General features: G+C 37.3%; 1 protein-coding gene and 1 non-coding gene across 2 annotated transcripts in view; both read left to right on the forward strand.

Moving 5' to 3' along the window:
- The window catches only part of LOC149070231 (uncharacterized), a 121,033-nt gene that overhangs the window by 85,330 nt on the left and 8,653 nt on the right, over positions 1 to 27,050 (forward strand). Inside the window, exon 3 of the mRNA XM_089249680.1 lies at positions 21,144 to 21,379. Coding sequence (XP_089105806.1) covers positions 21,144 to 21,379 — 236 coding nt within the window. The remainder of the gene's footprint in view (positions 1 to 21,143; positions 21,380 to 27,050) is intronic.
- Positions 14,372 to 14,443, forward strand: TRNAA-GGC (transfer RNA alanine (anticodon GGC)). The gene has a single exon. It is a non-coding gene; the product is annotated as a tRNA-Ala (tRNA).

A 27,050-nucleotide genomic window follows, 5' to 3' on the forward strand; every position in this document is an offset into this window, starting at 1 on the left:
CCAATGGGTGCCGTCTTCAGAGGAAAAATTTAACCACTAGTTTCGCTGACCGAGTTTCCCATTTGGGTTGAATACCAAATCTTCACGCTCGGTTTCTCAGCGGAAGAAGTACGTCTGTTCACTTCAAACGTCGTGGTCAGAATGAAACTGTGAGCCTGCGTGAGATACTAATGCAGCGTCCTGATTGGACATTCGCGGAATAGTGCTATCCGATTGGTCCATTCGAATTTTTTTGTAATTCCCGGTCGAAATGAATTTAAGCCATGGTGTTGCGATCTTTAAATGACAAATTAATAAAATTGATTTTCTGTCTGTACGTCTGTTCTCTATGCAAATCTACAATTTTAGATCTATCGTCGCCAAATTTTTCATATATACCAAACGGACCCGACTTAAACGATAGGCTACTACAGTAAAAGTTCGTCAGAGCTAGGCAAATGCCCGAAATGGGCAAAAAAAACTGTCGGGCGACAATGATTACTGGGCCTCAACAATCACTTTCGGGATGTTTACTTCGGTTGCCGTGGTTTCCTAGCAATGCGTTTGACATTCGTATGCCTTTTACAACGGTTTGTCACTTCTTTGATGCTGCCAGTATTATGAGCAATAGTCTATTCCTTCATAATGGTTTGTCATTTTTCCATTCCTCTCACAGCAATTGAAGAAAACCAGGGCGACGCCGGGAATTGTAGCTAGTACCTTATGCAATATGGGTAATTTATTTTTTCTGCGCAGGAAAAATACTGTATATACGGAAGCACGTTCTCGGTCATTCTCCATATTTTTTAAAACTTTTGGAAACCATGAAAAAATTGCTTTTTCTTAGTTACTTTTGTAGGGTGACCATACATCCCGTATTTCCCGGGACAGTCCCAGTATTTTTTGTATTTTTGGCCGTCCCGACTTTTTGGCAAAAGTGTCCCGGTTTTTCCCGTATTTTACACGAAGTCTACCTGCATTTTTATTCTTTATTGAGGTCAAAGATTGAAATTATTTTTCAACTCATAAATTTTATTGCGATAATTACAACTATAAATGAGAATATTAATCTCCCACATTTGTCTTGGAGAACGTTTTGTTTTTCGTGGAATTCATTTTAATCCACTGCAATTTGAAGTAACGCTTCATTTCCCGCCATTGTGATTTTTTTCCTAATTTCAACAATATTTGGCAACTTTGTTCGGATTTGGCGTCATTGTTGGCAATAATTGCGCAATGTCCCGTATTTTCCCGTATTTGGAATCCCAATTACCCGTATTTCTCTCGAAGAAATATGGTCACCTTATACTCTTATCCATGATCAATAAAAGAGTAGAAATAACGTTTTTTCAACAAAAATAAATATGCCTTCTAGAAAATATTGAAAGCATCATTCAGTATATTATTGCATTATCACATGTGAGAAATATCAATGAATTGGAATTTGTTCTGCTACCTATCAAATAAAACTGTTATAATTCTTCGATTTAAATTAACAACCGGTTATAGACTGATGAATCGTATCTAAAAAACAGGGTAATATAATGTCAGCCAATAATTTTTGAAATAATGTTAATTAAATTATCGAGTTTGCTTCAAAATTTTAACAGTTGATATGTGTGTGCGCAGTAAAATAACATTAATAACTTAAAAATCTGTTAAGACCTTCTGTGTTCCACTTTTGATTATAATTGCAAAGTAGATGTCGACATAGTAATGCGCATTTTACTGATTAATTTACAACAAAGAAATAATAATTGTTAGAATTTCAAGTCAAATTTGATAATTCAATTGATATTAATTAGAAACCGGTCACATAATTTCAATCGAAGAATTTTAACATTTCAGTATCATAGGTGGCAGCAGATATTCCAGTTCAAAGGTGTTTCTCACCGAATTATACTGCACAGCAGTGGTTCTATACCTTTTTTAGCCCGTGACCCCCACTTTTTTTTTTATTTCCTAGTGCCCCCCAGATTCCCCATCCAGGAGTGAGACCCTTTCTACTTATTAAATTGAATTTAGTCAACTGAATTTGTAATGAACAAAAACTTTGTAAATACATCGATCTCTGTAACCGTGATCCAGTCATGGATCCACAAGGAAGGGGGGGGGGGAAACAGATCATTCTTGCCAAATTTTATGGGGAAAAATAGGTCTGCAAAATGCAAGGCGATCTAACGGACTTGCAGAATAAATTACCCCTCCGGACTCATCACCATGGGCTAGAGTCACATGGCTCCGTTATGAGTCCCTGGGCAAAATTGATGTTCTTGGGCCTCATACTTAGCTGGAAGTATGTGTATATTCAACTGACATACTTTTACTCAAATCATTGTACAAAATGTCATCATGTGTGCCCTGTACCCCTCATTGTATGGGAACCCGATTTATGGCCTCGTTGGGGACATGGGTTAAGACGGCCCTGGGTCCATGAACAGCTCCGCTGCAATGATGAATGTTAAAAAGTGTGGTCATATGTCTTCCAACATATTCAGAACGTTATATCTTGGCAGTTCTCTGTGGCCCTTCATCCCTTGTCATGACTCCCGCTTTCATCTAATTTTCATCCATGGCCTCAATGGAATATCTCAAGACCGCAACGGGACTATATGACCCCAGGGGGGGAACCACTGCTGCATTGTATTGTTATTTTCATTTTTTTCCTAGAAGGCATATTTTTTTGGATGAAATTTTATTTTCCAGTTTTTATTTTCTATTATACCAGTTTGTTGGTTATGGACAAAAGTGACTAAGAAAGGCTCCATTTTTTTTCACGGTGAGTAAGTTTACAAAATATGGACGTTTGGAGTCTGAGAATGACAAAGCGCTCCGCCTGTACAAACCAAACCAAAAAGCCATGGCCCTCTGCTCTGTCACCCCATGTTCTTCGGAAGCTGTACACCAGGGGCTTTCAACTCATGACCCGTGGGTGACATGTGGCCTCCGAAGCTTTTTTTTGTAGTGGCCCGCCGGCGTAAAAGCTTATATAGTTACAGAATTCAGAAAAATGATTAAAAAAAACTCTCAATGAGGTTCCTACCTATTCTAGAATTGGTGAAAGAAGTATAATTTCAAAATTAATTTTAGAAAACACATTACAGAACTATTGAGAGAAATAATCTCGGAATCAATGAGAGATAATTTCAGAATCAATCAGAAATTGTTTCGCAATTCATAATTGAGGAAAAATATTTTCAGAGTTAGCAAATATTTATATTTTTAAAAAATGTCAGAATTGATGGAAATTCATATTTGAAGAAAATTTTTCTGGATCAATAAAATTTGTATACAATGAAAAATAATTGAAGAATTAGTGAAATTTTATATCGCATTGAAAAAATCTCAAAATGAACAAAATTCTCCTTTATGTAGCATTCCCTGTTTGGAGCACTGAGCCCCGTTGGGTTTCCCGTAAAGACGCCACTGTGTGAATCATAGACTAAAGATATAAATTATTCAATTATTATTATTAAATATAAATATAATATTCTTACTTTGTGGTGTGAATAGAGATTCCGCCCTATGACAGGTCGGACATTGGGTTTCACGTGGATATTTTTTTTTTTTTGGCCCGTAATGTTGAAAACCCCTGCTTTAGATCAAGTAAATAGTCTTTTGCACTTTCTCTACATGAATAGGAGTTCGATCTTTGAATAATATGACCACAATATATGTCACAGAAAGAGAGGAGCCGGGGGTACGCAGGACCTACAATCGTGGGAGCGGGCTGAAATATTTGAGTTTTCACGTGGGGAAGCACAGAGAAATTTTGAGTTTTCAATCTTGGAAAGACATCTGAATTCACAGAATTGATGGAGAAAAAATCATTTTAATTGTTTCAAAATTTTAATTTGTGATCATCTTGGAGGAAGGAGCTGCCCCCCCCCCCCATGTTTCACTCAAAGGGGATGGGGGTTCATAAGGGTTTTATAAGTTTCTTAGGGGAGCGGCATGGCGAAAAAAGGTCGTGCACCCCATGATCTAGATCCTGAAGTTTTCAGAAAATGGCATGAATTTGCGATACGGTAAAAAACACCGCCTTTAAGTGTACTTAACAATCTTCTCAATTCGCGACGCGGTTAAATGGAAAACCCAAGACTATTTTACCACCGGAAATTTCAATTTAAGATAAAGTATTCATTAACGAACCAGAGATTTCTCTTCAGGACACTGCCGGTTAATACTCGGAGTACAATAGCCTAACATCATTGATCCACTTCGAGATTTCTCTTCATTAACTTACCTCACCTCCCGTGTACGATGCCCCTGAATATCCGACTCTTATCTTATCTAGATGGCCAAAACACATTAAGGATCCGCGTAATTCCAACATCAACTATTCATTCTCTCGGATAACTTTGGCAACATAAGGAGGAATAACGTAAGCTAGTTACACGATAATCTAAAAAAAAACAAGCGTTAACGGTTCTGTCATGTAAAGAAAAGACAGCTGTACATTCGTGTAACTAACTAACAAGAACAATCTTTGCAGGTGCGTAGGATCAAGAAACTCCGCAGGAATTCATAATCCAATGAATAAGAGGAGAAATGTGTTCCGAATGCATAAATATTCCTTCTCTTAAGAAAACTAATTTTCATTATTTCTACTTAATCGTGACATCATTAATTCGAGACTTAGCCGTGACCATATTTTTTTTTCCACTGGGTTCGTTCAGCTTGAACAGGGAAGGTAAGAAAAATAATATTATATCCACGTTTTCTGGGTAATCTTGAAATACCATCGCACATTCACTTCTGTATTATTAATTTTCTGGTAATAGAGAGAGAGTATTTTTTTCGCCTAAAGGTTGTGTGTGGAATTCGTTTATTCCATGAATATACCGGCCATCAGAAAATTCACCTGAAGTAACTAAAATGTTTTTGCTTTTGCAGTACAACCCAGTGACTCGTTTAATTTGATAATACGGTAGAACTCTGGTTATAACGACATCAAAGACTCCGTGAAATGTCGTCGTGATAGCTGAGGTGTCATTGCTAGTTGATTCGACATTTTTAAGACGGTTTTATGTGAAAATTATAATCAGATGCAATTAAAATAGTATGCATTAAGCTTTTTTGTTGCATTATAATTGGAGTGACCCCGCTGAACGAGGGAAAATACGAGAAATCGGGATTATAATTACGCGTGAATTCTCGCCAAATGTTGCCAATCGTCAGCGTAACTGCGAATATTTACAGCTTGTGGGGTGTCGAGAGATAAAGTGTCTGCAGTAAATTAAAATGTATTCATGGGAACGTTGAATATTGTCCATATGTGTGTGAAAAATTTGAATGTTGTTTGCCAAAAATTCATTTTCACGAAGGGATATTTTTTGGTATAGAGATAAAAAAAATTAGTTCAAATTTTTGGGGATAGAGGATGGGGTTCACGAAAGTCCAACGAGAGTGATTGAACCTAAACCTTTCTTCAGTCTCTTCTGTGCCTGAAGCCTTCGTAAAGCTTCAGCCGGACATTCATGGCTGAGGTAAAACAACTTCACCGATAGTTCTTTATTCACCAATGTCACATACAACATCGCAATGAAAACCTTATGTAAGCGCCAGTATATAACAGCGAAATTCAGAAATGAGCTGTTAATCATACACTCTTTTAGAAAAAAATGTATCCCGTAAAATACGGGACTATATTACTTTCCTACGCAATAAGTTGCCGCCCCTGCGGACACACGTCGCTCTGGGTCTGTGCTTGAGGATAAGAAGGGCATCGATAATAAAAGGCGTTTACTTAACCAGTAAATGTGTGTTTAAATATCGGAGGATAAATGCCCGTGAGGAAATCGGCCCCATCAGTAGATTCAAAATAAGAAATTTATGTGATCATTTATGTAATTCCTAAAACCATTTCAGAGCTTTATTACATCAAGTACACATCCATCACGCGTATACGCGACGTCATCAATAATCTTTTGTAATGGGTATATTCCTCCATGACCGTGATTCGTTATTCGCGGACAATAAGAGCTCTTATATGAACCTTATTATTTCCATCGCAAAGAACTATCATATGGTTCAACTGCACCCCGTTTTATACTCGGTTCACCATCCTTTTGATTGATTGAATAATTCAAAAACAAAAATGTGAAAATGTATTCAAAATCCATCAGAGAAATGTTTATGCATTTTTCATGTGCCTTCAAGGCGAGACTGTTGACAGGTCTTGAATAATAATAATACTAATACAAAAATAAGATAGGGTAGTCATGGCCGTTGCACACTTCACATGGGGTGAATTCTGATTCTCCCACACGAATTTACGTGTCTTGGACCACCCAGTGCTGCTTGTTGTGAATGTTTGTTGCGAGTAAACGGGGCGTTTACGCGCTATGTTCGATCGCTTCAGAACATCCTTGTTACACATACAGGAGAGCGTGATATTTGCAGATGCTGTCGATAAGAAAACGAACATTTCCTTGTGTGTAATATTCCGTTCGATCTCAGATAAGAAAATCGTTTTGCTTAAGATGTAGGAAAAGGGACTATTTTTTTCCTTTTCATATTAGAAGTATATTTGACTTAAAATACCGTGTAGATGCTCATCTGTCATCACTTCGTCCACCTTTTCTAAGAAAGCAATATTTTATCTATAAATACAAGACAACGTGAAGACGGTGTAGACCCCTTTATCTTTTGAATTGGTGATAGAAAGATACTTTCATTTAGAAAAGTATCCGAATGACGTGCCCATTATAGATACATGTTTATACTAGGGGCCGTATATACAGGGTGTTCCGTAAGTGCTAATGCGGCCTTTATCTCATCAACCGTCCGTCGTAGAGGTATGTTTCCAATTTAAAATGTGCTCAAGTCGTTCAAAAATTACCCTGTACCAGTTTTGAGAGGGAAAATACAGTGTCACAAAATAGAAAAAAAAATCTAAATTTTTATAACGTCCCCTTGTCCTCTAACTTCCAAAATATAAAGTTGTTGCCCTGTAATTCTTGAGCCCAAGAAAAGAAAAATCCCACGTTTTTAAGTAAAGTATTCGCTGAGATATTTGAATACGAAAATCGAAGAAAAGTTAAGGAAGAACAGCATAAATGAGGGAGAGTATCGTTAGTTCATACGCTGTTCTTTCCCAACTTATCTCCGTTTTCAGCAATTCAGCAAATTATCTCCAAATACCTCAGCGAATATTGTACTTAGAAACGTGGGGGGGGGGGGGTTTGTTCGCCACAGAAGAGAAGACGCAGAGCAACAACTTTCTAATTGAAAGTTAGAGGACAGGGGGACCGTATAATAATCTAGATTTATTTTTATTTTGTGACACTGTATTTTCAGTCTTAAAACTAGTATAGTGTAATTTTTGAGCGCCTTTTGAGCATTTTTTAAACTGGAATCATAGCTCTGCGATGGACGATTGATGAGATAACGGCCTAATTAGCACTTACAGGACACCTGTATAAATATAATTGTACATGGTTGATTCGTTGTCGGTGGCATTTTTTGAGAGCTGTTGAAATTTTACGCGTTCAGAGATTGATAAAATCGTATCAGATTAAGGGGAATTAGAAATAAAATTAAAGGCGAAAGCTATTAAAATTCACTGAAGCAAGATTTTATTTCATTATAAACAACATTTAAAATCGAGACGACATTGTATATTTTTCCTTTAATTGTCTATTGTAATTAAAAAATTTGACTCTAATGAAATTGCTGTGATGAAGTACTGTTGCAATTAAATCAAGCACAAAAAAAGCACAATTTTTCTAACAAACGAGTCAAGAAAACTAGCGTTATGGGGTCCCACGAAGACGGGGCTGACAGGACTCAAGCCTGGGGACTTGAGACGTTTCTTATTTTCATTTTATTTATTTTCCGCACAGTGTAATAAAATTAGTGAATGGGGGAAATTAATTAGGCATATTGTGGGTAATTTTGGGAGTTTTTGTCAAATAAAAAGAATTACAAACAAACCTCTCTTTCTCGAAAAACTATCTCGAAAATGAAAAAAAAAAATCATTACATTTTCTGTACTTAAATCAATGAATTTTCACCTCTGTATCGAAGCGTATATTAATTTTCGAAATACTCTCTATCTCAAAGGCCAAGCCCAATGACAGTAGAAGGAAAACACGGAAATTCCTTTTGCTTTTCTGCGGAGGTGAAAGAAACGGATAAGAAAGCATTATTCGTATGTATTACATCCCATTGTGTTGATGGGTCTTGTCGATCATAGGCGGATACTGTGATTGATGGAGTGGTGGATGGCTTGTTCAGCATGGCGAAAAAGTCAACCAAGAGATAATTCAAATTTGCTTCAAGAAAACTGCGGCTTTCGTATCAATCATCTCAGTGATGATGGAATTAGATCTGAAGAACCACTCGAATTTCAACGAATCTGGGAAGAATGTTGAAAATGGAATTTCAGAACATTACTAAACAAACACGTGAAAAAAAAAATTCGAACGTATTTTTGCTTATATTTGCGTGTGATTGAGCATTGATTGCGTAACTCAACCAATCAATTCCCTCAGTATGTAGTAAAATACGGTACGGGTAGTTTAAAATCAATCGAATTTTTCACCATTTTAATAATAATAATAACGTGGTCTTCACGTATTCCCAAGGGATCAGCATGATCCGTCCAGGGAATTTGTTAGTGTTAGAAGACATCCATGCCCGAACCGGGATTCGAACCCAGGCCTGCACAGTGAGAAGCTAGTTCCCTAATCACTCGACTTCCAGGCGGCTTTTTGGAGTGCTTTTCCTTTCTCACAAAAAAAAAGGAACTCCGTTTCTCGAAAACTGTCTCGAAATTTTTTCGGTCCCGTCAGTTTGGAGATAGAGGTTTGACTGGTTATTTTTAATTTTGTGCTTTTTTAAAGCTAAATACACTACTTGGCTAGGTATTTTTACCTATAGATAGCAGCACATTGATTCTGAATTTGTGGGAGGGAACTTCCTCAAAGGGGCCGTTTAAGTATTACGTCAGCAAATTTTTAGCCATTTTTGGAATCCCCCTTTGGCAGCAAAAGTCAGCAAAACTCTGACCCCCCCCCCCGCCCCCTATCAGCAAAATTTCGTCAGCACTGCCCTACCCCCTAACGCATATTGATGGGATCAGAAACGTACGCGGGAAGGGGGACGCATAGAGGGCTCATGGGCCTCCCCCCCCCCCCCCAGACGAAAGAAAATATCTTTTTATGTTGTTATGATCGATTTCTGTTAATTTCAATGCTATTTGAAGGGTAAGAACTCAAAATTTCTCTTTAAGAAATTCATTGCGACCCACCATTTTAGCCATATATGGTAAACCCTTGACCCGCGGACCAAATACGGCCTCAAGGTTATCTTATGTAGCTTGCCCTCTCAAACTCAATTTTGTAAAAATGTACTAAGCGGCACATTTTTACGGATCGCTTAAATGACACGTGCCACGATTCCAGAGCATTTAAGTAACCCGGGACACAGTTCCAAAACACTTTAACGATCCCTGGCACATTTATAGATCCCTTGAATAGCATGTGGCACAATTTTAGAGCACTTAAGCGTCTCCCCTGTGCGGTTCTACATCACTCAAGTTACCTGCGGAACATTCCCAGATAATTTAAGTGATCCGTGGCATAATTAAGGATCACTTGAGTGATGCGTTGCACAGTTCTAGAGGACGTAAGCGGCCCGGAAACATTTCCTAAGCACTTGAAGCATTCGTGAAACATTTAGAGATCACTGAAGGGGCTCTGTAAGGGATTTATCATTAGGGGAGAATGTTAGTTTTCAGGCGCCCACAAACTAGCGAAAGATTTTTCTCCTTTTTGAAGCACCGAGTAAGATGCCATTAAAATATTTCATATTTTCATGGTGGTTGATGACGTAAGTATAATTTTGGCTCAATGGGATTAATCAGTAAAAGAGTTTCTGTTCATACAATAAGTAATGGCTCAAAATTGTTCAGGCAGCATCAACACTTCTCATTATCATACTATTTTGCTGAAACTAATGTTATTTGAGATAGGAATGAAAAAAAATTTAGGACATATTTTTCGTTTTATAGGACATATTTACACTTTTAAACAACATAACTGCATATCTTATAGAGCATAAAAATCCCCACTAGCCGTACTTATAAGACTTCCAGGAATGTGGTACTATTCAACAAAGAATTTTTCCGGCTAAGTCTTGTTAATTATAACTAGAGCCCGGATTATATGCAAATGCATATGCATTTGCATATTTTGGCCTTTTTTAGCATTAATGCATATAAATGCATAAAATCAAAGAATTTTCAGAATAAGTGCATATTTTTGAAGGTTTATTTAAGTTCACTCAATTATTTTAAAATAATTTTTCATATAAATATTGTTCACATATATTTTCATAACATTTTTTTCCGTAGGTGAAATTTAGTGTTTTAATACATATTTATAAAGTATTTTACGAATATTAACCGTTTTATTGTATTTCTAGAGATATGCCAGTGTTAATTTTTTTTAGAAATTGTGTCGAAATACTTTTACTGCTATTTTCGTTATTGAGCTGCTACAACAAACTGAAAATTAAAAACTGCCTGAATAAGAAATATATGTAGAAGTTATTTTTCATATACGGGACGGGGGGGGGGGTATATATATGAGGGGTATTTTTTTGTAAATGAATACATATGCACTAAGAAATAGAAAGGATGCATTTTAAAAATACATCTGCTTTTTTTTGGATGGTGATTTTTTTAATGCATATTTTCTCATTTTTGCACATATTTCGGAATTTTTTACTTTTAAAGATTTCTAGTGCATATCCTGGGGTGATTAATGCATAATTTTTAATTCCCAGTGCACATTTTGGTATTTTATATGCTTATTTTTGCATTTTTAAGTGTATATTTTTGCGTTTTCAAGTGCATATTTTTCCATTTTTAAGCGCATATTTTTGCGTTTTTAAGTGCCTATTTTTGCATTTTTAAGTGCATATTTTTAGAGCATATTTTGCCACTTTTTTAGTGCATATAATCCGGGCTCTAATTATAACTAATTAGAAGTGAGATAAATGCACAAATACGTGCGTACGGCTAAACAACATGCTCATGTATGATATTTTATTTGTATTTGTTTGTACGCTTTGTTTTTGATTTTTAAATGGCAATGAAAATGTTTATACAGTCGAATACCGTTATAGCGAAAATCTCGTTTTAACGAACACTTCTCTAATCCCTCAAATAAGTTCACATAGGAACAATGCAAACAACCTGAAATTCCTTTATAACGAAGTGATTTCGCCGGTCTCTTGGAGTTCGTTATAACGGGATTCGACTGCGCCTCATAAATGTTATTTTGGAGTTATCACATGTTCTGACCAAACACCACAGAAATATTTCATGCAGAATAATTAAAACTTTATTTATAGGTCATCGAAAGTTCTCATACGAATAAAATTCTGCGTGTACATCGAATTGTTCATTTTAGGAATGAAATATGTTTACCATTGCTTAGGGTCCTTTTACAGGGTCAGAGTTTTTTTATATACACATATAATGTAAGTACAGACAAATCTTCAGGGGTGGTCTGTGTCAGGACTTAATCGTCTATTTTCTTTATCATTATTTCGACTTCCTCTCCTTGCAATGGCTGTGGTAGTTTCCCCCCATCTGTTAATAGGACTTGTGTGTGTTGGAAATGAGAAAAATAAGAAACACTTCTCTTTTTTGCCCTTGTCTGGGTTTCATCTCAGTCTCCTTATAAGAAACAAAAGCTGAATAAACATCTTTCTTTAAAGCTTTTGTTTTTCTTCAAAACAGGAAACCCAGATGCTTCGGATTATGTTATCTTTCTTATTTAAATATTCTTTGGTCTATAGATGATATTTTTGTTTCTTTGGGTCCATCCAGTGAACACGTATTTACATTTAAATAAGAGCGATGTATGTATTTATTCGTCGTTTAGTACGGTGTTAAAAAATGTTTTTAAAGCACAAATATTTTTCAATATTATGTAAAACATAACTTAGAAAAACATTTTCAGCAACATGTAAATTGTTGGATTCTCTGGAAATAACTTGAACGGGACTTGGTAAATTAAATTCAACTTGAAGTGTTTCCAAAATGTGTTGTTTTTTTTTACAAAAGTTTTGAAAATCTAAATTGAAGTTAAATATTGTCCATGGAGAGCAATTTGAAAATACAGTAAGACTCTGGACCCTTCTGGCCTAATGTGGCGGATGGGCGGGCCGGATAAACATAAGCCGGATAGTCGACTGCATGCATTTTTTTTTTTTATAGAGGATGCCCCATAAATTCGCAATTAGTTTAAAATCCGCGAAAATTTAAGGAATTGGTAAATTTTAATGCGGTTTGCGGAAAAATTTTTCTCACGGATATTTTTTTTTCACAGAAAAAATATTAGTTGAAACTTTTGTTGACAGGAGGGTATTGCACGAAAAAAATCATTGTAAATCAGTTCTGTAAAATGCAGGGTGTACCATTAACAACTCATTTCTGAATTTTCCTGTTACCTGCGCTTACATAAGGTTTTCATCAGTGTGATGTTTACATCATTGATGAATAAAGCACTATTGGTGGTGATGTTTTACCTCAGCCACTAATTTCCATGTGAGGCTTAACAAACGTTTCGGATGCAGAAGGGATTAAAAAACGGTTCGGGTCCAATCGCTCCTGATTTGCTTTCGTGCAGCGCCCTCTATAGACGAAATTCGAAACTAAATCCTTTTTTCTACACCCTCTCCGTGAGAATATTTTTTTCGCGAACCGCATTTTACCACTTCATTCAATTTTTATGAATTTCTTCAATTCTTATTTTTATGAAAACATTTACTAATTCCTTCAATTTTCATAAATAAATTTATATTTTGTTTTAATAAATTTTTCTTACAATATTCTTTTCACAAAATTATTATTTGATTTAATGCTTCGGGAGCAAAGGATATCTGCGGCCCTGAACCTCGTGGCTTCGGCCCAGCTTACCTACTTTTGCGGACAAGGGAGGCCTCACAAATGCCCAAAATTCTGCTTACGTCATTCCTTTAATGCCCCCCCCCCCCTTATCAATAAATTTACAATTTACTACTAAAATGCTATTTGGGGATACTTTCAAAATCTTTTAGTGAATTATTACTAATTAATATTGAATATTAAACATTTTTCGAAAATAAATTATATATATACACGTATAGATATAATAATTTTATTAGTTAGTAAGATGGCAAAAATAACACCCATTACGAGACGTTTGGCAATCAAGAATAATTGCTGTTGTGTCTGATAATGGTGTTTTTTTTTTAAAATTTAGAAGACAACAAAAAACTGGTTCCAAGGACTATTGTGTCTGTATAGTCATTGTTTGTGGATGCGAAAACATAACATAAAATTTAATGTCCTTGAGAGGATGTATTTACATCCGGGTTTTCTACCTTTTCCAGAACTCGATCCTTATAAACACTCCTCGAACAAGTTTTGTTTAAAAACAAGTAAATTTTACACATTCGGGTGTTTTGATGTTTTATGTGAATAGAGCCCGTGAAAAAAAAAAACCGTGTATAAACTCGTTGAGAGCAAATAGTTGAAATGTTGTTTCGATGTTCAAAGTTCGGGGCATGATCCATAGAAGCACGTGAGAAACACACTTAACCTTTAAAGCGACAATTATAGAAATAATTACTCTCCCTCCCCCCCCCCCCCCCCTAAAATTCCATATCTTTTTTTTAGTGAAGTAGGCTTTCTTCCGTTTTCAGCGGGTGCAAACCAAGTTGCATAGGGAATAGTTTGCAGTTGAGAAATCAACTTTAAAAAATATCTGGGCTGTGAAATGCTAAAATAAGTGGCTTTTATCGACGCGAGATATGTCGCTATTGCCGCTGAAAGGGTTAATAACCGCAATCGCAATACATTTGCAACCACCGTCTGCTACGTTCTGTTTCTGATGTTTATGTGGTCTGTGAAAATGCATACTTCATGTGACTCGAGGTGTTCTGTGAAAATAGAGTGCCGGTCCTTTCAGACCAACAACACTAGATACGCACTGAGACTGTTATGTACGCACTCCCACACAATACATTGCTCATGGTGATAGAGTTGTGCCTCGGTTCGTAAAAAATAATGGGGATCTCGAACGACGATTCTCATGGCCCTTCGTTACTCAAAACGAAGTCTACGGAGCTCTTTAAAAACCTATTAATACGTTACATAAGAAAAATTTGCTGTAATTTTTACACTAAAAGAACTCCTGCTTTTATAGAGACAAGTCCGCAAAAAAAAAAAAATGGCAATAAAATTTTGGCAACGAAAACACTTCGTTATTACATATAGAAAGGCCATCTGGTTGGCCTTTGTCATTCACGAGCTATTAGTTGATTGTTGACGCCGTCCATGTACGGTGCCTTTCAACATATATATACGCTCCAAGGTTGAAATATTCTATCTGCTTCCATAGCTTAGATGGTAGAGCGCTCGTCCGGCAAGCGAGAGACCGGGGTTCGATTCCCCGTGGGGGCAGTGCTGAATTTTCTTCCTTTCTTCTTCATCTCCACAAATAACTAGTCTTTCGATGAATCTTGTACCTCGTTATTAATTTCTCTACATCAACGTTTCTCAACCTTTCTGAACAGAAGGCTTATAGTAAGATGTACGAAACAATTCGACAGACCTGTTATGTCCCGTACATTTGGTGGTTCCGAATTTTTTATATTTCTGTATTTGTCCCGTTTTTTTTTCAATGATGCTTATTTTTCATACTTATTACGATAATTATAGCTATAAAATATTCATTTCACATATTTTTCAGGTTCAACGTTTTTCCTTTTTTCAATGATTTTAACTACAATTGGGGATTTCGAAGAGTTGTAACAACGTTTTTGATGACAATTGGTGCCATCCTATATTTTACCTAATTTAAGAAATTCCAGTTCTTCCATATTCCCAATGAAATATGGCCATCTATTCATTTGATTTTGTTTTTTTGTCATAAATATTTTTTTACTCCAATTTATAGCTCTCCCTCTATTTCCCCCACCTTTCACCCATTTTAGTAGTAAGTAATTAGCACAATTTGTTGTAAATTGAATTTTTTGGCTAAAAACTAGTGTTATCTCATGTTTATGATCGCAATTTCCAGCGCTTTAATTGCTGAGGTGCGGTTAACCTAAGTATGAATATTCAATTTTTATTTGAACCCATATGATACTATTAATATCAATTAAACCAATCGAATAATTTTTTCATCAGATAGAATTATCAAGTCTGCTTGAACCTGTGCGATCGTTGCGGACCACAGGTTGAGAGACAAAACAAATAAAAAGCTTTTAGTTGCTGCTACCTGCAAGTAAATTAATACATCAAAACTGCATAAAAGAAAAAAAAAACATGGCGTGAATTAAAGCTTTAAATGACTTTTTAAGATAAGAGGTTATCTTGGATCTCCATCTTGAGCACGTAACTCTTTCTTTTTTCCGAAAAAGAGTCCATTTTTTTTTTTATTATTTGAGGAAGGAAAAATAAGATGGTCGGTCGGTCCACCCATCATCGTCACTTTTGCATTTAGTGTGTGTTTTGCAAGAAGCGTGGGAAGATCATCTTCTGAAGACGCACGCTTTCATAACGGCGAGAGGAGGAAAAAAAAGGAATGGCAGCGGCCGACGAGTCAAAATGTTTAGGGTTCAAAATGAGCTCTTGACCTCATCTTGACCTGTAGGTCATTTAACAAGTGCCTCGGCGCGAATGCCAGATAGAATTATGTCGGTAATTAACAAGCTTTTATATCCAGCATCAAACATGTGAAATCTACCGAAGAAAAGAACTTTTTAAACATGAATCTGAATATCAAACGATTCTGAAGTCGGAATTATACTATAAAAGTTCTGTAGAAGTTATTTTTCTAAAACTTGATTAATTTAACCAATAAGCATCTCGGTTACGTTCGAGAGAATGTAAACAATAGATTTATTGGTGGTTTTTTTTTTTTTTTGAAGTTTTGTAAAAGATCTTTTATTAAACATTTATAGTGTAATCCCAGCCATATTGGTTTTTTTTTTTCTTTGATTTGCATAAGTGTCTGCTGAGGTGCTTCAAAACATTGTTATAATGCTTTTACTGTTTCAATGGTCGCGACCCATAGGTCGAGGAATAGGGGCTTCCGAGATGGTTCGTTGAAATCAATCAACATGCAGGGACTCTTGAACTATGGTCCCAACAAAAACTTGAGCCGAATGAATCCACTTGAGCTATAAGTCGCGACCCAAACTTGATTCGAGTGGCTTTCGACATGAGTCGAACAAATCCATTCACAGACACGAATTTTTGAGGTAAAAAAATTATTGATGATTTATGCCACGACCCAAACTTGATTTGTGTCGACCTATTTATAAAGGAACTTTATAAATGGGTCGTACAAATTCACTTACCGCTAGCAATTGTTTGAGCTACGAGTCACGACCCAAACTTGATTCCTACATGAGTTGTACAAAACCACTTAAAGCCAGGGATTCTTGAGCTATGAATCACGACCCAAACTTTTTTTGGCAGGGGCTTTCGACACGGGTCGTATCAATTGGCTGTAAGTGGTCGTACCTCTCACATCAAGGGATTCTTGAGCAATCGTTAAAACCCAAACTTGATTCGTATGGGCTTCCGATGTGGGTCGTTCAAATCCCCTTGCAGACGAGGATTCGTGAGCTACTGTCATTACTCAAACTTGATTCGCATGGGGTTTCCTAAATGGGTCGGGCAAATCCAATTTCGGCCAGATTCTCTTGGGCTATGTCTCTCTACCAAAACTTGATTCACTGGTGATTCTGAGATGGGTCGTAAAATTTCACTTATACAGCCAGGGGTACATTTAGGTATTGGTAACGACACAAACTCGATTCTATGGGGCTTCCTAGACGATTCGTACAAATCCACTTGCAGCCCTGTTATGCACTTATTGCGTCACTGATTTCACTTAAAGTTTAAAAACAAACAGTCCCACGGGTCGCGAAGCTGATCTTGGCGTTGATTTTGGTTCGCGGCTGAAAAAATGTTAAAATCCCCGGCTATAGAAAGATACTCCAATGGATAAATAATTCGTTTTAAATATATAGTGATAGAAATCATCCACTGGGACAGCACTTAAATTTAATGACGAAATCAAGCTCTAATTTTTATTTGCATTAAATTAAATTTCGTGCATCTCAATTACTTTTTTGAAATTTAGAATAAATATAACAAAATATCTTTGATAATTTTAAATTATTATTGGTTATAAATTATTCCCCGGAGTAAAAAAAATATTAGTTCTCAAATATACTCAGATGTGACAGGTCTGCATTATCTGAGGGAGTACCGAGCCTGGAACTACTCCCTCAGCCTTTGCGGGCTGGAATATACAGTGGAGCCTCTCGGTAACGGATGCCCTTTGGCCCGATAATTTTTTTTCCGCTAACGGGGAAAGCCCGTTAGTGGGTAGTAAAATACACTGAAGCCCGTTGACAGCATTTAAAAAAAAAATCCGTTAACGCGAGGTGTCCGCTAACGGAGTGTGCCTGTTATGTGAGGTTCTACTCGGCCACCCTTACCAGAAGCGGGGCCTGATGCGAAATTCACAGTGAGGCCAGTTTGGTTTTTCTTAGCGCAGATTGTATGTAATCTGAATTTTCGATTTCCTTAGAAAATAAACGTATAAATGAAAAATATTATTTCAGCACCCATGAAAATTGAGATATTTCATGTAATGTTTTCTTCACCGCTTACCTCCTCTGTAACTCAGTGTGGCGGCGCTGATGTAGCAGGGAGAGAAAGTAGGTGGTGGTAGCGCAGTGGAAGCGTGCTGGGCCCCATAATCATATTGTTGGAAATTTAGCAGAGATGTCGTTTTTCAAAGCATGAACTACTCATCAATTCAGTTACGAAATAACTAATTTATTATAAAGAGTTAGTTACCATGATCACGCGGAAAAGCACAATACCAACATTACATGAAATATCTCAACAAACATTTTCAGAATAAATGAAAGAAATCATTTCAGAATTAACGAAAATTCTCAGAATAAATGAAAAATAATATGAACAATTTAAATACTTCAGAATTCCAGAATTCATATAAATTGAATTTATTTTAATAATTGGTGAAAATTCATGATTCCAGAGATACTTCATTGTAAATTCAGAATAAATTTCAGAGCAATTTCTTCCGAGATGGAATTGCAGAATCCCAGAGGTGATGAAAATTCAGAATTTACGAAGAAAAAAATTATTGTTACCGTAAGTGCGGGGCCCGATGCAACCGCATCTGTCGCATACCCCTGAAGGCGGTTCTGGTTCCACACTGAACTATATAATTCCTAATATTTGAATTACTCTCATATTATACTTTATATTAATTTTAATTACATTTGTCAGTTTTTCTAGTCCGGTTGAGTCTGTTGCTGGTGCGATTCATCAATTACTCGTTAATTTTCAGCTGATACTGCAAACAATTATTCTTGATATACACTGCTGGCCACCGTAAATGCAACACCCTGAAGGAAGCATGCAAATAATATGAAATTTACAACATGCATTAGCGGAGGTGAGATATGCAAATGATTAGAATTTCAGCGCAGACGCACATCACGCGCGCCTGTGGCGCCACTTCAAAGCGCTATTTAAGGCTTGGAGATTTGGACGATTTGAAGTACGGCAATTGTGTTTTTCTTGTGGTTTTTTCAAAAAAACGATCAATTATGCCTCGTAGAAAACAGCGATCATCTTTTGATCAAGTATCCGAGTTCGACAGAGGAAGGATAGTGGCCTACCGAGATTGTGGATTATCTTTCAGGGAAATCGGTAGTCGTGTTGGACGAAACCAAACAACTGTAATGCGGATATGTGATCGTTGGATGCAGGAGGGTACGACGGACCGACGTGTTCGATCGCATCCACCTCAGTGCACCACTTCACGTGATGACAGGCGTATTGTGCGTATGGCAGTGACGGATCGCTCAGCCACATCACGAACCATAGCACAGCACATTCAGTCTGTACCGCATCATCCAGTGTCTGCGCGTACCATTCGACGCCGTTTACGGCAGAGTGGTCTGTCCGCAAGACGTCCATTGCTTCGTCTACCCTTGACGCAGAACCACAGACGTCTCCGCCGCCAATGGTGCGATGAAAGAAGGATGTGGACGGCACAATGGAATGAAATTGTCTTTACTGACGAGTCACGCTTCTGTCTGCAACATCGCGATGGTCGGATTCGAGTCTGGAGACACCGTGGAGAGAGGATGCTGAACAGCTGCGTTATGCACCGCCACACTGGTCCTGCACCGGGTATTATGGTATGGGGCGGTATTGGATATCACTCTCGCACTCCTCTAGTACGCATTGCCGGTACTTTAAAAAGCCAGCGCTACATCTCCGAGGTGTTGGAGCCAGTTGTCCTTCCTTACCTTCAGGGCTTGCCCACAGCCATATTTCAACAGGATAATGCGTGACCACACGTGGCACGCATTGTCCAAAGGTTCTTCGTCAATCGCCAGATTGAATTGCTTCCCTGGCCAGCTCGCTCTCCGGATCTTTCGCCGATAGAAAACATGTGGTCCATGGTTGCTCAACGATTGACCCAGATTACATCCCCAGCTGCCGCACCAGATCAACTTTGGCAACGCGTGGAAGCTGCTTGGTCTGCTGTACCCCAAGAACACATCCAAAGTCTCTTTGAATCAATGCCGAGGCGTGTGGCAGCGGTGATCTCCAACAATGGCGGCTACTCTGGATACTGATTTTGGCAGGAACCACACTTCACAGAAGTCTATAAATTTAATCATTTGATGCTTGGTCAACATGTTATCTACAAAATAAATATTGTTGCGATATCTCTTGTCTTTCTTGGTGTTGCAATTTGGGTGGCCAGCAGTGTATTTTTTAAACCTTCTCACGGCCATTGAACCACGCCATTCTACACGCTGCCCTATAAATTCGTAAAGTCGAAAATTCATAAAAAATTAAAATGCATGGTGCACAACAGGGGCCTTTAACCTTTCAGACACGTTGGGCCAAATGTAAAATTTTTCACGAAGCCCGCGGGGCCAATAACTCGTGTAATTCACTGACGTCTTAATAGAAGGGACCAAATGCAGTCATCCCGAGTTAAACAGGAACAAAAATAATTGAGGACTTTTATTTATTATTAATTATTTTATTAATTATCAACTTTGATTAGTTCTGAAATAATTTTTTCACTTATTCTAAAAAAAAAATTTGATTAATAACTGATTAATTTAATTAGTTCTAAAATTAATTTTGAATGATTTTTTTTAATTATTTATTTGTTGTAATGAAAATGTTTCCCTTCTCAATATACAGTTGAGTCCCGTTTTAATAAATAACGTTACAACAAAAATCTCGTTTTAACGGATGCTTTTCTTAATCCCCCAGATATGCTTACATAGAAACAATGCAAAAACCTTTTTAATTCTTTTATAACGAAATTTCGTTATAGGGAAGTGATTTCTCCTGTCTCTTGGAGTTCGTTATAACGAGATCCGACTGAAAAATTATTCCTTTCAATAATTATGCAGTTACTGTTTTGTTGATTGTGAAGTAATTTCTACCAGAAATTGGGAAATCATTTCTCTTTTTGATTTATAAGTTGTTTTTTTTTCCCACTAATTCTGAAATTATTTCTTTCATTAATTCTGGAAAATTAATGAATTAAAATAAATCAATTCAATGTTTTCAATGTCTTCAACCATTTTCTGAAAATGATCGACGGGCCACAATAAGAAGCTCCGAGGGCCAAATGTGGCCCGGGGACAATGCGTTGAAGACCCTCCGGGCGTACGATTAACAACTCATTTCAGACTTTTTTTCTGTTACTATAAGGTGTTCATTGTGATGCTGGTATTAGTGAAGTTGTTTACCTCAGCCGCCTGAAGCTTTACAAATGTTTCGGACAAGAAAGGCATTGAAGAAAAGTTCAGGTTCAGAGTTCTTCGAGTGCCCTCTATCGACATAAAGCAACTATTTTCCAAAACTTGAAAATAATTCCCCCCCCCCCCTTCGTGAAAACAATTTTTCCGCAAAATGCATTCAAAGACCAATCTCTTCAATTCTTATCAATATTTTTAAACTATTTACGAATTTTCGGGACACCCTGTACTATCATGACGATTGCAGTTTATGTTAATACTGACCATACATTTATGCATTGTCAACTTTCTTTTTCCTCCAATCACAGAACTCGAAGATGTCCGACTGGCCAACGAGCATTTCATCCAGATGCGAAACACGATACGCTGCCGGGTTCCGATCCCGGAAGTGGTCTGCGTCAAGGACCTGTACTCGGACCACAACAAGGAGTACCTCCCGAGGTGTACTCTGTTGCACAGGTGCGGCGACCGATCTGGATGCTGCGACAGCGATGACTTCCACTGCGTACCGAGACTCGTCCAGGAAGTTGCGTTGAACTTTTACGTGAGTCTTAATCTCTTACCCTCAATTTCTTGACATTTTATATTAAAAAAAGGAAAAAAAAAGAAAAACTGCAATTTTTCATAATTCATGCTACGTTATTGCCGGGCAATTTTGTATTTTTCATCCTCATAGTGTGGGTGCTCTGGATTTTTGATTTTTTGTTAAGGCTGGAGCGAAACGAATCCAATTTTTGTCACGTACCTGACCTCCCATGTTCTTGGTTATTCAGTACATCAGGGTCAAAGGGACCGAAAGAAGCTTTTAAAAGATTATTCTCTTCCTCTCCATCTTTTATTTTGAAGATTTTGCGTGCTCGGATTTCATATTGCACGCTTAATCTTGAATCATTTTTTTCCGCCATCCGTATAATAATTTACCGTTAGTAGTAGAAGAAGCGCCGCATTTTGTGCTTAATGGTGGCATCTGGAATAGATAACTGTTCGAATGATGGTATTATCTTAAATACTTTAGATATGTTCTATATAATTAAGAATGTATTTCCTGGGATAAATCACGTGGAAACATTCGAAGTATCAAATGCGTGAAATGTCTAAAATAAATTAAGTAGTTGTTCAAAGTTTTCTCACAATATCGGGTGGAATGATTGAGTAAATAGTTTGATTCAATTTTTCTCAATGAATTAATTGAACTGGGAGGTCATTCGCTTTTGGCAATAACAATTCGAAAAATATTAATTGAGTATAGAAACAATGGTTCCGCCAACAGTAACAGCAGCAGCAATGGTTTCGCCAACAGTATCTGTTGCAACAATGGTGTTTTCCAACAGTATTTGCAGCAACAAGGGTTTCGCCAACAGTATTTGCACAACAATATTTTACCCATACAATACTCGCAGCAGTTTTTGAGTCTAATTCTTGTTTTCTCCGTTGTTTCATCAACAATTCTCGCAGGAACAGTTGTTTTACCAATAATACAAATCGAAAAAATGGTTTTTCAAACAATTGCCACAGCAACAGTTTTTTTCGTCAACAATACTCAAAGCAACAGTTGTTTTGTCAACAATGTTCGAAGCAACAGTTGTTTTGTCAACAATACTCAAAGCAACAGTTGTTTTGTCAACAATGCTCGAAGCAACAGTTGTTTTGTCAACAATGCTCGAAGCAACAGTTGTTTTGTTCACAATATTCGTATCAACATTTATTTTCAACAATACTTGTAGTATATGCCAACAATGTGAACGAACGGCAATAATTTTTCGCAAAAAAACTCGTAAACAACAGTTGTTTTGCCAACAATACTCTTAACAACAGTTTTTTTCGCAAACAATACCAACAGTAACAATTGTTTTGCCAGCAACACTCGTGGTTACAAAAAAATTGGCTTATATCATCAATACGCTCTACTGGCAGGAATAATTTTATCTGCAATGATACTGGTAACCTTGGATTTATCAGCAATGTTGATAGTAATTACTAGCAAGCATTGCCCGGGCACCCAGTATTTAGTGGAAAGTAGCAGCTGCGCCATTCCCACCTCATCAAATCTTACCCTGACAGTTGTAGAAACATCGAAAAGAATTTGATCCAATGACCATCTTGCGACAAGTTCATCCGTACTTTTTTCTTGATTCTCTTTGGTGCATACCCTCGACGTGAGAAGCCATAAAGGAAATATAAGCCAAGTGATTTACCCCCAGTCCAGAACGAAGCTTTTGCCTCAATATATCGAACAACATCCGGCCTCGAAATGAATTATTTGTCGTAATAGCACAACTTTATATTGAATATGATTTCGCGAACACACAGCTGCAATAATATATCATGAGACCCTTCTTTTTATAAGAAATTAGGAGAATACAGTTTTTTTCTTAGTTTTCTTTTTCTTGGTCTAACTTGTGTGTACATCTCAGGCAGAGGTCAAGGACGGGCCAGATAAGCTTGCAATAAGAAGAGAAAAAACATCGCCTATAGTCCCAAATATATTTTTTCTCCTTGCTAGAATATATGGACAGAAAGATAGAGAAGGGTTAAAGTCTCTTCGCCATTACCCTTTCCCTTGAGTTGTGGCACTCCCTTGGAAAGAGTTTGATTGGCAATTCCTTTGTGCCGTCCCATGTACCTTGACAGCATAATTTGTTGTTGTTGTTTTCTTACATCTCTTTAGACGTAAGTCATGTATGTGGTTTGTAAGGTTAAGTAATAGTGTATATGGAAAGCTCGTTCGTCCGTCCCCCCCAAACAGACATTGACGCATGTCATGGATGCAGTTTCCCCCTTCGAATACGGATCTGGATATTTTTGCTTAAGTCGATTTTGTGTACAATGTTAATAACATGAGATTAATATAAAAATAATAGGGTTCGCCAGAAGCGTATTTATAGGGGGGTGGAAATTTCGGAGGGGGACGAAATTTGATGAATGAATGGTCAAGATAATTAGAGTACAATGGAGAAGAAGGGAGGCAAAACCATATATATCCGGCTCTGCTTAGGTAGCTAAGTGAGTGAGCAACAAACGAGGGAGCTATAAAGTGCGCAAGTGTAAGAGTGAGTAAAACAGTGTAAGCATGCGAGTGGGCAAAAGATACAACAGGTCGGTAAACATCCAAAGGTAAAAGCATGACCTAGAGAGTGCGCAAGCATGTGAGAGACAAAAAGTGCACTACCGAGTGAGGGACCACTTCAGTGAGCTAACCAAAAGATTAACCAAGAGTGTACAAGTATAAGAATGACCAAAATTGTGGTAGAGAGAGTGTGACGAGGTTTTTATGAGTGGCCAAAAGATTGACCTAGAGATCGCGAGTCTATTGGTCGATCTTTTGTTCGCTCACTGAAATAATGTGCGAGTATGTAAATGACCTAGATAGCCTGAAATCATGTGAGCAAAAAAAAATACTGGCCTAGGGAGTTAAGCATGTGAGTAGCCAAATGCAAACGTGGAGAACAGGAGTATTTTCAATTCACAGGTATGAGGTATTTATGGGGGGGAGAGGGGCTAAATTAGCATGAAATTACTGCTCAAGCATTGATTAATGGATAAGTAAGCTATAGCCTAGGGAGGCAAGTTCACAGGAGGCACAAAATTAGATGAATGAATTGTCAAGAAAATTAGAGTAGAATAGAAGGCTGACACAAACCAAAAAATCCGACTCTGCCTAGGGAGCAGGTCAGTAAACAAGAGTGGCCTATAGAGTGTGCAAGCATGTACTTGACCAAGAGTACGTGACCTAGATACTTGTTACTATACTTAATCGTACTTTTACCTCGAGCACATTCCTCTACATAATTTCTAACGAATTGGTGCTTAGCCTTTTCGTGTTCTTGCTGGTTCTGTCATCTGAATTCCATATTTTGAAGAAAATAAAAGATGATAAATGCTTGAATATTCATTTCATGCCAGTATCGTGTTGTATGTCTGCCTGCTGTCTGCAGAGACACTTTTGAAACGGGATGCCGGCTTGCATTCACGTCTTGAAGTTGTCCTAGATACTGAGAGACAACTTCTCAGTTAGTGACCAAAAGATTGACTGGAAAGTGTGAAAGCACGTAAATGACAAACAAGAGATTCTGCACCAGGTCACTAAGCAACCAAAAGAGTGACCTAGAGAGTTTCACAAAACCACGCGAGTGGCCAAATGCACACAGAGGAGTATATTTACAGGGGAGAGGGCCCCTGAGTGGACCATAGCAAAAGGTGGTAGGTTTCATATGCGGTGAATTCGAAGAATTATAGAGGGTCAAGAAAATTAGACTTAAATGGAGGAAAGGTAGAAAAATTTTCTTGTTTTTGTGAATTCTATGAATTCTGTTAAGACATCTTGGTATTTTTCATTCATCTCTTATCGATTTCAGAATATTTTTCTTGCGATTGCATTGTATATATACAGTAACCGGCCTAATTAGCCCTCGTGTGTAGAAAATCACCATGGTGCAAGAAAAATTATCAAAGTGATGATCAAATGTGACGGGAAAATTGAGAAATGACCGTATTAATCGTACGCCCGGTATTTTATAGGACTCTGGTTTGCATATATTCAGCGATTTGCTTTCATGCAGCGTCCTCTATCTACAAAAATTCTAAGTCGTTTTTTTTTTCTTTTAAAACGGAAAAAAATACATTTTTTGAGAACTTTTTTCCGAATTGCATTCAAATATTTATCAATTCCTTTAATTTTTATGAATTTGTGAACTATTTATGAATTTATAAGACACCTTGTATATGCGTCTATTTATGGCATAGGAATTGATTTATGTGACTGAAAAAAAAAATTCATTCATTTATTAGTAGAGAAGACTTCTTTTAAAAATTTATTACCTCAATTAAAATTTGAGGGAAAGTCGAGAAAATTTTTCATATGGCCGAAATTATGCGTTGAAAGTTAGATATTTCTTTTACAACACTGAAAAAAATTCAATCAATAAACGTATCGGGTACATTCGAGCGGATATAAGTAAAAGTTTCACAAAACTTTAAAAATGCAACCAATAAGATTAAGAGATAAGCTTATTGGTTTCATTTTCAAATTTTATAAATGAACGAACTTTTATGGAACTTTAATAGTGTAATCCCGGGCTTAGAGGAATGGAAAAGTCTATCTCTGAACGATGGCTGAGAAAACCTGATCAGATATTTATATCATTGACATTAACCTTGGGATATATGATGTCATGCCTCCTGTGCGGTGTATAATTAACTCAAACATGATGTCACATAAAACCACAAACTCAGCAAGAATGTGGTCCATAATTGAAAAAAGACAGCAGGAAATCTCAGAAGTCGTACATAAACCGACCAACGCCGCCAACAACCAGAAAAATCATCGCCACTCCATGTAATTTGCAAGGGGTCGTTTTAATAATCCCCCCCCCCCCCCCCACACACACACACACACACAGTTATTGCAAAGATGTCGATTCACTGGAAATGATGAAGAGTCTCGAGAGAGAGTCTCTTGGTGTTGTGGAATGATTCATTCTTCCCACTTGGAATTGATGTCGTCGTTGTCACGGTCGATATCACAACGACATGACGAATCGTTCGTTCGGAAGAACGCGGATACGGAGGGGAATCGTTATGTTTTTACGTCACAACAGATTTAGTCTATTCACACTTGTTATGTGTGGACGACATCACAATTTTCTTTTATTTTCACATACAATGCGTGATTCATTCGCGCAGATTTCTCGACACCAATTCCGTGGCGCGTCGGAAATCCAAAGCCCGCCACGTGTTGACGAACAATGGCTGCCCTCTTTATTTTCTGGAAATGACACGAATCGCAGTTTGTTTTTGAATGTCAAATGAAGAACGGGGATGGGAACAATGGATCCATACAACCCGAAATAAAATTGTCTCGCGTTATTAACTAAATACGCGTGTGTAATGGGTGTGATCGAATGAAAAAGTGACGATGGTTGCCGGAAAAGTAGAAAACACATTTCCGGAATGTGATGTTTCACACTGTGTAATCATGGGTGATGTCACATGCTCATCCCATCATGTTTAGAGACTTTCAAACCGAGCACAACTCCGGTCCTATCGCCATGGGCAATTTACTACCGAGTGAGTTGTGCTGAAAGTTTGAGTGCTTAACTGTCTGGGTCCGTATCTAGTGCCGTGTCTGATTTTTCAGTAATGCCACCTATATGTCAAATTGTAAATGAATTATAATGCTTGAATATCTGTAGTGTTGTAGGGCTGTTGCTCTCTGT

Source organism: Pholcus phalangioides, unplaced genomic scaffold, assembly GCF_987345545.1.
Source record: "Pholcus phalangioides strain wild (caught in Gottingen) unplaced genomic scaffold, Ppha-v1.0 ptg000022l_1, whole genome shotgun sequence".
NCBI classification, from domain to species: Eukaryota; Metazoa; Arthropoda; class Arachnida; order Araneae; family Pholcidae; genus Pholcus; species Pholcus phalangioides.